Source organism: Anas platyrhynchos, chromosome 26, assembly GCF_047663525.1.
Source record: "Anas platyrhynchos isolate ZD024472 breed Pekin duck chromosome 26, IASCAAS_PekinDuck_T2T, whole genome shotgun sequence".
NCBI classification, from domain to species: Eukaryota; Metazoa; Chordata; class Aves; order Anseriformes; family Anatidae; genus Anas; species Anas platyrhynchos.
Genome location: NC_092612.1, coordinates 767623 through 778057, shown reverse-complemented (window position 1 = coordinate 778057; position 10435 = coordinate 767623). Strand labels below are relative to the sequence as shown.

General features: G+C 67.5%; 4 protein-coding genes across 7 annotated transcripts; all 4 read left to right on the top strand.

Annotated features, from left to right (window-relative positions):
• The first annotated feature begins 136 nt into the window (after positions 1-136).
• ACKR1 (atypical chemokine receptor 1 (Duffy blood group)) lies at positions 137-3578 on the top strand. The gene is made up of 2 exons (XM_038167921.2): positions 137-493; positions 1051-3578. The coding sequence occupies exons 1-2, from the start codon at positions 473-475 to the stop codon at positions 1969-1971; spliced, it is 942 nt and encodes a 313-aa protein (XP_038023849.1). The 5' UTR covers positions 137-472; the 3' UTR covers positions 1972-3578.
• Positions 3579-3713: 135 nt separating this feature from the next.
• LOC119713809 (serum amyloid P-component-like) lies at positions 3714-4930 on the top strand. Its single transcript, XM_038167922.2, has 2 exons — positions 3714-3858; positions 4142-4930. Exons 1-2 carry the CDS (start codon positions 3795-3797, stop codon positions 4759-4761), a joined length of 684 nt encoding a protein of 227 aa, XP_038023850.2. The 5' UTR covers positions 3714-3794; the 3' UTR covers positions 4762-4930.
• Positions 4931-5353: 423 nt separating this feature from the next.
• Positions 5354-6625, top strand: LOC119713853 (C-reactive protein-like). The gene is made up of 2 exons (XM_038168054.2): positions 5354-5515; positions 5847-6625. The coding sequence occupies exons 1-2, from the start codon at positions 5452-5454 to the stop codon at positions 6440-6442; spliced, it is 660 nt and encodes a 219-aa protein (XP_038023982.2). The 5' UTR covers positions 5354-5451; the 3' UTR covers positions 6443-6625.
• Positions 6626-7143: 518 nt separating this feature from the next.
• DUSP23 (dual specificity phosphatase 23) lies at positions 7144-9356 on the top strand. 4 transcript variants are annotated; one of them, XM_072028097.1, is made up of 4 exons: positions 7144-7275; positions 8083-8349; positions 8901-9082; positions 9190-9356. In XM_072028097.1, exons 2-4 carry the CDS (start codon positions 8086-8088, stop codon positions 9215-9217), a joined length of 474 nt encoding a protein of 157 aa, XP_071884198.1. In that variant the 5' UTR covers positions 7144-7275; positions 8083-8085; the 3' UTR covers positions 9218-9356. The 4 variants fall into 4 exon arrangements, 3 of the variants coding, with proteins under 3 accessions (XP_071884198.1, XP_038023984.1, XP_038023983.1); XM_038168055.2 differs by lacking the exon at positions 7144-7275 and having other exon boundaries at positions 7740-8349; XR_011805011.1 differs by lacking the exons at positions 7144-7275; positions 8083-8349 and adding an exon at positions 8756-8770 and having other exon boundaries at positions 8839-9082.
• Positions 9357-10435: the final 1079 nt, after the last annotated feature.

Sequence of the window (10435 nt, the reverse complement as noted above, 5' to 3'; positions counted from 1 at the left end):
GTGACCCTGGGGTGGGAGTTTTCCACCCAGCAACGGGAGCATCCGCACGGGGCACCGGTAAACAAAATTCCTAAATGAACCTGAGTCGTTCTGCCAAGAAATTATCATTTCCTGCTCGAGAAATGATCACGCTGGCAGCTCATGGGTTTTACCGGCAGCGGTGGCCGCCCGTTTCCTTCGCTCCTGGCGTCCTGAACATTCACCCCGGCCTCCCCAGCCAAGGTGGGGAGGGAGCAGTTATCAGAGGCAGCCCTTATCTCGGCCCCGCAGTCCTTCATCCCCGTGGAGCCGGAGGAGCAGGAGCGAGCAGGAACGCGTGCGCCAGCGTGCGCAGCACCCACTGGAGAGCGCGCGTGGGTGAGCGTGCACCGGCGTGCAAGGGCGCACGGTGCCCACCGGCGAGCACGCGTGGCCGAGCTGAGCCACCCCTCGCAGCGCCTGGAGGAGCAGTTAACAGCCCGGGGGACACATCATGGGCAACTGCATCCCAGTGGTGAGTGCTTCTCCCTGCCCCGCTGCTTCCCCCGCCCCCCTTCCACCCCTTTCCCATCCTGCCGGGTGCTCGGAGCGGGTGGTTTTCTCTGAATTTCAAAGAGAAGCATCTCGAGGTGAGCCCGCTTCCAGCTTTTCCCCACGTCTGCTGAGCTTTTCCCTTCCTGCACTGCCCCAGCACCTCCCAGCACCCCCAGTGCCCCTGCCCATCTCCCCCAGCCCTGGTGGGTGCCGGGTGCTGAGTCTCGGAGCTGGGAAATGCTCACTTACAGACAGCACCATTGGCTTTGCACCAACCTCGGAGGCTGTAAGGAAATTTGGGTTTTCCTGCACCTTGTGGCCAAGCCCACAGCCCCGAGGTATCAGCACTGGGCAGACCCCTGCACCCAGGGTGTCCCTCCCCGATAAATGCCGCAGGCGGATGCGCCAGCCGTCGCCACACACACTTGGGTGGCAGCTCCAGAGCAGGACAAACCCCCCCCGGCCATCAGAGGGGACATTTCAGGTGCCATCCCTCAGCCGTGGGGGCACCTGACACCCCCCCGATCTCCTCCTCAGAGCCCCAAAGTCCTGCAGAACGAAACCTTCGTGGACCTGATGGACCTCCTGGGCAACTTCACCACCGACGAGGACTACCTGATGGACTACTCCTCCTCCGAGCCCTGCCACAACGCCTACTGCCCCTTCTTCCAGCGCGCAGCCCCCGCTTTCCTGGCCACCACCTGCGTCGCCGCCGCCCTGGCCACCGGCGCGCTGCTGGTGGCCTTGGCCAAGCGTCCCCACGCGTGGCCGTGCCACCGAGCCCTGGTGGCCCAGCTGGCGGTGGCGACCGGGCTCTTCGCCGCGCTGCTGCCGGCGGTGGCGGCAGGCATCGTGCAGGGCTGGCGGCTGGGCGCGGGGGCTTGCAAGGTCACCCAGCTGCTGTGGCACTGCAGCGTCTTCGCCCAGGGGCTGCTGGTGGCCAGCGGGTGCTGCAGCGGCATCTGGAGCCACTGGGAGCCCCGCAGCCAGCGCCTGGCTGCATGCATCTGGCTCGGGGCGCTGCTGCTGGCCGTGCCGGCCGCGCTCGCCGGCGGCACGGTGGCGGCTCCGGAGGCGAGCTGCATCCACCGAAACGTCGACGTCTTCTCGCCCGTCTACCTGCTGCACCTGGCTTCGTGCCTCTGCGTCTTCCTGCTGCTGCCGGCCACGCTGCTGGTGGCCACACTGGTCCGCGCAGGGCGAGGAGGGGGCTGGGGGTCCGGGCTTGGAGCGAGTTGGCTTTTCTTCGTGCTCTGGGTGCCCTACGGCGTGGGGCTGGCCGTGGATTTCCTCCTGTACGCCGAGGTGCTGCGGTACACCTGCAGCATCTTCGAGAGGTTTGATTACGCCCTGGGGCTGTGCGAGGCGCTGGGGGTGCTGCACTGCTGCCTGGCGCCCGCCGTGCTGCTGGCCACCGGGCTCTGCCACCGCAAGGTGGACGCTGACGGCGGCTTCTGAGCACCCCCGGCACCCCAAAACCAGCAGCTGGACCCCGGCACCATCCCCAGGGGGCCGGCGGAGCCCAGTTCTCCGTGTGTGACGTTGGTCCTCCGCCCCCCATGGGTGGCATTGTCCCCCCAGCACCCTCCCCTCCTGACCTGTGACCACCAGCAGAGCCAAGAGAAAGCCTCAGCGTGGCCACCAGCTCCATCGTGCTCCTTTTTGGGGGTCATCACTGTGCTCTCAGCACCCACAGCCACCCCGTTTGGGGCCAGACACCCCAATTTGCACAATGGCCGTGTCCCCGGGGTGCCCGCAGCCCCTCGGGAGGGGTCAGCCCCAGCAGACAGGGCAGCAGCAGCGGGGTTTTATTTATCCCCACGGGCGCACCGACGGGGGGTTATTGGCTCTCTCCCCACAAGCCGAGATGAACGCCCCGTCTGTGATCACCCGGGGGAGATTATCTGCAATAAATGAGTCTGCCAGAGCCGCACACGGGGCCTGCTTTAATGGGGTGAGGGGGGGTCCCCAAAACCCGTGCTCCACACCCATCCTCACCCTCCCCTGCTGCTGCCCACGCCGTCGGCTTCCAGTGAAAGCTGCTGGGCACGGAGGTGGCCGGGATGAGGCCCTGGGGGACGGGGCAGGACAGGGCAGCGCTTCCTGAGGATGCCCGGCCCCGGTGAGCGCCGGCTTTGCAGCGACATCCATCACCTCCGGCCGCTCCTCGTGCCTTCAAATTAGGGGGAGACGTTAACGAGGCTGGAGCCGCTCTCCCCGGGTCATTAGCAGGAAGCCGGGTGATTTATGTCTGGCCCTGGAGGCATTTGGCTGGGGCTCATCCATTCCCATTAGGGATGGCCACGGTCACGAGGCGCGCGGATGCCAAAGAGCCTGGCAAGGAGCTGGAGCAGCTCGGGGCGGGGGGAGAGCAGGGAAAGGCACCGGGGGGCCCCAGCCACCCCCAGGGACCAGCACCCAGCATCTGACCCCCGAGGGGCTGGGGGTGTCCCTGTTAAAATAAGGGAGATTGAGCCCAAAAAGGGGTTGGGCGCCCGCAGCCAGGTGCAGCCCGGTTTCGCTCCCCAAGCCCAGACCTCCACCCCCCAGCCCTGCACCTTCATTGCCGAGCCCAATTTGCCCCCACGCAGCCCCCCCAGCTCCTCCAGTGCCTTCATGCCATGTCTCAGGCTGCCCCAGGGGTGGTCAGGGACGGGTTTGGATCCTCGTGCATCCCTCCGGCCATCCCCACAGCACTGAAATCCCCCCGCTCCCCAATCAGCCCGCCCCCCAGCCTCAACCACCCTCTGAGGAGGACACACGGACACCTTGGGAGGACACAAGGACGCCCTGGGAGGACACACGGACACCCTTGGAGGGTGCTCAGCCCCTCGGAGGATGCTCAGACACCCTGGGAGGACACCAAGGCTGCAGCAGACCCTCAGCCTCTCGGGTTTGCCGCGGTTTCTTCTGCCACCTGCTGCCCACGGCTCCGGTCCCAGCCTCCGTCCCTTTGGTCTCGATGCAGGGATGGGGCCAGCAGAGCCCAGGGACGTGGCCAAGAGCCACAGACGAGGGACAACGGGCGCCTTTGGGCTCAAATTTGGGAAGTTTTCCCCGGGGTTGCGGTGGCCCGAAGCTGCACCGGGGCACGCGCCCAGGGCACGGCTCCAGGGGAGCCCCGTGCCGGTGGTGACGCAGGGCCTCGTGGCCCCATGACAGCGTGAAATCACCCCCTCCGGGCTGTGCCAGGCTGCTGGGATTGGGGGACGCCGCTTCCCTCCCACCCAGGGCAGCCGATAAACCCCTGGGTGCCAGCAGCCACCACCACACCCAGCACCATGGGCAGCCTGCGGCTGTGGCTCGCCGTCCTCGCTGGCCTCAGTGGTGTCACCGCCCAGGAAGGTAGGGGGACAGCGGGGGGACCAGGGCTGGCAGCGGGGTGAGGAGCAGGGAGCGAAGAGCCCTGGGGTGTGGGAGCATGGCGGGGGGGGGGGGGGCAGCCAAGGGGGGTCCCATCCAGATCCCCATCCCTGGGGACACCACGGTGGCTCAGCCCCGTCCGATGCCCCCAGCCAGCTCTGGGAGCCTTTTGGGGGATGCTGGAGCACCAAAGGCACAGCGGGGACATCCCCCAGGGGGGGTAGGCTCTGAGACCACCGCATCCCTTCTGTCACCCTCCCCCCAGACCTCTACCGAAAGGTGTTCGTTTTTCGGACCGACCCCAGCGATGCCTACGTGGTGCTGCGGGCGAAGCTGGAGCAGCCGCTGCTCAACTTCACCGTGTGCCTGCGCTCCTACACGGACCTCACGCGGCCCCACAGCCTCTTCTCCTACGCCACCAAGGCGCAGGACAATGAGATCCTCCTCTTCAAGCCCAAACCCACCGAGTACCGCTTCTACGTGGGGGGCAAGTCCGTCACCTTCCGCGTCCCCGAGAGCCGCGGGGACTGGGAGCACGTCTGCGCCAGCTGGGAGTCGGCCACCGGCATCGCCGAATTTTGGCTCAACGGGAAGCCCTGGCCCCGCAAGGGGCTGCAGCGGGGCTACGCGGTGGGCGCCGAGGCCGTGATCATGCTGGGGCAGGAGCAGGACGCCTTCGGGGGGGGCTTCGACGTCTACAACTCCTTCACGGGCGAGCTGGCCGACGTCCACCTGTGGGACACGGGGCTGTCCCCAGACAAGATGCGAGCCGCCTACCAGTCCCTGCGCCTGCCGCCCGCCCTGCTGGCCTGGAGGAGCTTGAGCTACGAAACCAAGGGGGACGTGGTGGTGAAACCGCGGCTCCGGGAGGTTCTGGGGCGCTGAGAGCCCACCTCAGCCCCCGCTGTCCCCTCGCTGTCCCCTTGTGCCTGGCAGAGTCACCCAGGGGTGCCCCTTCCCTGCCCGACGCCCCCCTCGTGCTGTCAGTGGGGCCACTGACACCCAATTTCATCCCCTTCCAGCATTATAAATAAATCAAATACACCAGCAGCAACACGAGAGCTTCTCCGTGCAAGGCTGACGGGATGGGCGTGAGCAGAAATAAATTTCTGGGGATGTGGGGGGTTAAAGGGGGGCTGGGGGGGGGCTTTGGGCAGCTCCCCAGGGCTGCAGGACGTGTCGGGGAGGCTGTAGCAGTAACCGAAGGGCACGGATCCATGGGGCCGGCACACACCTGGAATAGCAGGAATGATTTGGGATGGGCACACGGGGCTCAGGGCAAGCCCCCAGGGCCACGTCCCCTGTCCCCACGCATGTCCCCAGGCTCCCCGCCAGCTCGCCGGGGCCACGGCCCCTGAAGCAAACCCGTCCCCAAAGGCGTTCAGCAAACATCCCCGCAGCGGTCAACGTCCCCAAGCACTTGGTGACAAAGGTTGGGGGCAGACATCACACCACAGCGCTCTGCTTCCCACCCAGGGAGGGTTTCGGCCCCCGGGGACGCGGCACGGTGGCTCCCGGGTCCCCCTCGTCCCCCACAGCGGTGCCGGTGCCTGGGTTCGGGGGGTGCGTGGGGACATGGGGACACCGCAGCTCTGCCTCCTCGTCCTTGTAGGGCTCTTCGGCCTCGCTGCCCTGGAAGGTAGGGGTAGAGGGGCTGCATCAGGAGCCCCCCCGGGTCCCACGGGGAGAGGGGAAGGGGTGGAGGGTGCAGCAGGGGGGGAAGGCAGCGGGGATGCAACGCCGGTGGAGGCCACCCTGAGGTCTGATGGCAGAGGCCACCTCTAGATCTGGTGGTGGAGGCCACCCTTGGGTTTGGTGGTGGACGTCGCCCTTTTTCTGGTGGTGGAGGCCACCCCGGGGTCTGGCGGTGCCCTCCTTGCTGGCACTTCACGACCCCGTTCCCCCCAGGGGGATCTGGCCGGATGCCATCCTGGTGCCAGGAGCAGCCCCCTCTTTGTCCCCTCTCCCAGACCTGGTGAACCAAGTGTTCGTGTTCCCGTGGGAGACCAAGGACTCCTACGTGGTGCTGCGGGCGAAGCCGGAGCAGCCGCTGCTCAACTTCACCGTGTGCCTGCGCTCCTACACGGACCTCACGCGGCCCCACAGCCTCTTCTCCTACGCCACCGAGACGCAGGACGACGAGATCCTCCTCTTCAAGCCCAAGCCCACCGAGTACCGCTTCCACGTGGGGGGCAAGTCCGTCACCTTCCGCGTCCCCGAGAGCTTTTTGGGGAGCGAGCACGTCTGCGCCAGCTGGGAGTCCCCCACCGGCATCGTGCGCTTCTGGCTCAACGGGAAGGCCTGGCCCCGCAAGGGGCTGCAGAAGGACTACGTGGTGGGTGCCGAGGCCGTGATCCTGCTGGGGCAGGAGCAGGACGCCTTCGGGGGGGGTTTCAAAGCCCGTCACTCCTTCGTGGGGGAGATCTCGGACGTCTACATGTGGGACAGGGAGCTGACCACCGGGGAGGTGGGGGCCGCCATGTACAACAGCCCCTTGCCCGCCCCCATCTTCGGCTGGAGGAATTTGCCCTACAAGATCCACGGCAAGGTGTACCTCAAGGGGTGACCCCAGGGCCAGCCCTGCCCTGCCCCGAACGGGCTGCGATTGCCACCGGGGTCGTGTGTCCCCATGTCCCCGTGTCCCCATCCCAATATCCCCACCCCAATATCCCCGTCCCTATCCCAATGTCCCCATCCCCATGTCCCTATCTCAGTGTCCCCATCCCCATGTCCCTATCTCAGTGTCCCCATCCCAATAACCCCATCCCAATGTCCCCATGTCCCTATCCCAATGTCCCCATCCCAATGTCCCCATGTCCCTATCCCAATGTCCCCATCCCAATGTCCCCATCCCCATGTCCCCATGTCCCCCTCCCCATCACCACCGTGTAACCGCCCAGCACCAAATAAATGAAGAAACGGGGTTGAAAAGCAGTGGCCATGGAGGATTTTATCCCTGGGGGGGGGGGCACAGGAGAGGTGTCCCCCTTGTCCCACCCTGGGGACAACCCCCCTGTATCCCCTCCATGAGTACAAATGGAGCAGGGCTGAGTGGGGGCTTCCCAACCTGGGGGGGCCACCGAGGTTGGGGACAAAGGGGATGGGAGGGGGGGGGGGACACGGAGATGGCAGCAGGGTGGGGGCAAAGCACCGGGAGGGGGCAACCAGGGGGGAAGCAGCCCCGGTGTCCCGGTGTCCTGGGGGGGGCAGCCCCGGTGTCCTGACATCCCGGGGGGAGCAGCCCCGGTGTCCCGGTGACCCTGGGGGGGGCAGCTCCGGTGCCCCCCCCCCGGTCACTGCAGCCCCGGCACCGCCGCCGCCGCCTCCCGGTGGCGGCTCCGCTCCCTGCAGCCGCTTCCGGGCCCCGGCTCCGCCACCCCCCCCCGAGCGGCCTCCCCGGTACGGCGGAGCCCGGGGGGGGGCGCTGGGGGGGTCCCGGGGCCGTTCCGGAGGGGGCCGGGCCCGGTGCGGGGGCCCCCGGTCGGAGCAGGCCGCGGGGCCGGGCCTGCGGCGGGGGCGGGCCTGTGCGTGGCGGGGGGGGGGAGGGGGGCACGGGCCCTTTTGGGGCCGGAATAAACAAAAAGGGGTCCGGGAGGGGGTCCGGGGGGGCTGGGGGGGCTGGGCCCGGGTGGGGGGGTCCGGGGGGTTCGGGGGGAGCCGGCCCGGGGGGCTGCGGGGGGTGGCGGGGGGGCTGGCGGAGGTTGGCCTGGGGGTTTGGGGGGGGGTTTTGCAGGGTTTTGGGGGGCTGGGGGGGCCCAGAGAGCATGGTCAGGGGGGTCTGAGGGGCCCGGCTGGGGGTCCTGGGGGGGTCTGGGTTAGGGGTGTTGGGGGTCATGGGTTGGGGGGGGTCCTAGGGATCTTGGTTGGGGGCCTGGGGGGCCTGGCCTGGGATTTTGGGGTCTGTCTGGGGGGTCCTAGGGGGCACAGCCTGGGGGTCCCAGCCCTGTGGTGCTGGGGGGTCATGGCTGGGGGGTCCTAGGGAGCCTGATTGGGGTCTGGGGGGTCCTGGGGGGCCCTGCTCTGGGCTCCTGGCTTGGGATCTTGGGGTCTGTCTGGAGGGTCCTAGGGGGCATAACCTGGGGGTCCCCTCCCTGTTGTGCTGGGGGTCATGGCCAGGGGGGTCCCCAGATTTTGACCAGGGTTCCCCATCCCAGCCCCCTCCCCAGGGCACGTGGCAGCTCTGGCCCCTGGTGCCGGTCCCCGCAGGTGATGGTGGAGCCCCCCAACTTCTCGTGGGTGGCGGAGGGGCGGCTGGCGGGGCTGGCGATGCCGCGGGAACCGGGGCATTACCGGTTCCTGCTGGGCCAGGGCGTTCGGCACCTGGTGTCCCTGTCGGAGCGGCCCCCCCCCCACCACGGCTGCTGCCCCGCGGTGCAGCTCCATCGGATCCGCGTGCCCGACTTCACCCCCCCGACCCCCGGGCAGATCCAGAGCTTCCTGCAGCTGGTGGAGGAGGCCAACGGGCGCGGGGAGGTACGGCCCGAAGGGGGTGACAGCAAGGGGGTGGCACCAGGAGGGAGGTGACACCGGGGGGGAGGTGGCACTGAGGGGGAGGTGATGCCCAGGGGGTGATGCCCAGGGGGTGATGCCAAAGGGGTGATGCAGGTGGCAGTGGTATGGGGTGGTGATGCCAAGGTGAGTGGCACCAAGAAGGAGGTGGTACCAAGGTGGAGGTGACACTAAGGTGGAGGTGGCACCAAGCAGGAGGTGACACCAACAGCGAGGTGACACCAGGAGCGAGGTGGCACCAAGGTGTAGGTGACACCAAGAGTGAAGTGACACCAAGGTGGAGGTGAAACCAAGGTGGAGGTGACACCAATGCAGAGGTGACACCAAGAGTGAGGTGACACCAAGAGTGAAGTGACACCAAGGTGGAGGTGACACCAAGGTGAAGGTGACACCGAACGGGAGGTGACACCAGGGTAGAGGTGACACCAGGGTGAAGGTGACATCAATGCAGAGGTGACACCAGGGTGGAGGTGACACCGAGTGGCAGGCGAGGCCCTCACGGCTGTGCCGGCCAGGCGGTGGCGGTGCACTGTCTGCTGGGCCACGGGCGCACGGGCACGCTGCTGGCCTGCTACCTGGTGAAGGCGCGGGCGCTGAGCGGCGCCGCCGCCATCCGGGAGATCCGCAGGCTGCGGCCGGGCTCCATCGAGACGCGGGAGCAGGAGGAAGCCGTCATCCAGTTCCACCAGCACCTCAGGTAGGTGCAGCCCCCCCCTCACCCCCCCGGGGGGGTTCCTGTGCCGCAGAGCCACGGCTGTGGGGTCTGAAAGCCCAAATCCCACATGGATCTGCCTCGCCGCACAGCGCTGGAAGGGACCCCGAGGAGGCGTGAGCTGGAGTTTCTCCCCGAGCAGCGTGTGCCGGATGGAGGTGGAAGGAGATGCTCGCCCTGATGTCCTGGGGGAGCCTTGCCCAGCCCTGCGGTGCCACCATCCACCCCGTGTCCCCCCCTATTAAAGGACTTTTCGGTGGCTTCTTTCCACCTCGTGGTTCAAACACAACCCCTGCTGCAACCCCCCTGCGCCAGCTATCCAGGCGACCTGGTGCCATCCCCTAACGCCATGGCACCAAACCTCCGTCCCCAGGCATCCCCCGACAGCCTCCTCGGGGCGCCCCAGGGTTGGGGACGCCCTGCGGCTGCACCCTGAGGTGCTGCGGGGACCCCGTCCCGGGTCTCAACCCCGCGAGCCCCAGAGCTGGTCGCTCGCCAAAGCGGCGATGCCGTGCGGCCACGTCAGCGCCCCAGGGCCGGCCCGGGACGTGGACGCTTAAACGGGAGCTAAGCTGGAATTTAGGCATCTCCGTCCAAAAGCCCAATCCTGAAAATCTCTTCTCAGCTGCTCCTAACCTTGGTGGCACTTAAATCCGGAGTGCCAGAAGCGTCACCGTCCCCGTTCCCGTGCGCGGGGCACATGGCCGGGAGCATCCAGCACGCGCCGGGTACCAGCACGGCCCCCGCTGGGAAGGTTGGGGGGGCTCTGGGGGGCTGTCACCTCCACCAGGCAGCCCCAGTGTCCCCAGACATCCCCCTGAGACCCCAAAATGCCATCATCGTCCCTCAGAAATGACACGCGAGGGTGGTGGCTTGGGGTGGTTGGGAGCCAGCAGGGATGGGAGGAGGGTGGCTGTGGGGACGTGGGCACCCCAAAGTGACACAGAGCTGCCCTCGGTGCCACCCTGCACCCCGGGTTGGGGTCTTGGGGACTGTCCGTGTCCGTCCCCCATGGGTGACACCATGGCCCCATGTGGGGACAAGGGACATTTGGGGTCACCCATCTGCCTGGCCCCATCCCGGGACACGAGCGGCTGGGGTGAGGGGGGGGGAAAGGCCCCGCGTGGAGGATTTGGGGACACGAAAGGGGACGGGGACGGGGCAGCGAGGTCCAACCACGGCGCCTAAGCCCAGGGAGCCGCAGGACTCCCATGGGGCTGCGAGGTGCCGGAAAGCAGCTTACCCACAGAATTACTGCCTTGAACAAATCTCACTTTAGCTCTGGCCTTAATAGGCTCCCGTGCGCTGGGGGCCACACCGGGACTGGCCAAAAGGGGG

What these genes read in the sequence shown, in the direction of transcription:
- ACKR1 (XM_038167921.2), top strand. Translation starts at nt 473, where the DNA reads ATGGGCAACTGCATCCCAGTG. An exon ending in TGGGCAACTGCATCCCAGTG is followed by an intron (nt 494 to 1,050) that starts GTGAGTGCTTCT and finishes TCTCCTCCTCAG; the next exon opens with AGCCCCAAAGTCCTGCAGAA.
- LOC119713809 (XM_038167922.2), top strand. Translation starts at nt 3,795, where the DNA reads ATGGGCAGCCTGCGGCTGTGGCTCGCCGTCCTCGCTGGCCTCAGTGGT. An exon ending in TGGTGTCACCGCCCAGGAAG is followed by an intron (nt 3,859 to 4,141) that starts GTAGGGGGACAG and finishes CCCTCCCCCCAG; the next exon opens with ACCTCTACCGAAAGGTGTTC.
- LOC119713853 (XM_038168054.2), top strand. Translation starts at nt 5,452, where the DNA reads ATGGGGACACCGCAGCTCTGCCTCCTCGTCCTTGTAGGGCTCTTCGGC. An exon ending in CGGCCTCGCTGCCCTGGAAG is followed by an intron (nt 5,516 to 5,846) that starts GTAGGGGTAGAG and finishes CCCCTCTCCCAG; the next exon opens with ACCTGGTGAACCAAGTGTTC.
- DUSP23 (XM_072028097.1), top strand. Translation starts at nt 8,086, where the DNA reads ATGGTGGAGCCCCCCAACTTCTCGTGGGTGGCGGAGGGGCGGCTGGCG. An exon ending in AGGCCAACGGGCGCGGGGAG is followed by an intron (nt 8,350 to 8,900) that starts GTACGGCCCGAA and finishes TGTGCCGGCCAG; the next exon opens with GCGGTGGCGGTGCACTGTCT. An exon ending in CAGTTCCACCAGCACCTCAG is followed by an intron (nt 9,083 to 9,189) that starts GTAGGTGCAGCC and finishes CTCGCCGCACAG; the next exon opens with CGCTGGAAGGGACCCCGAGG.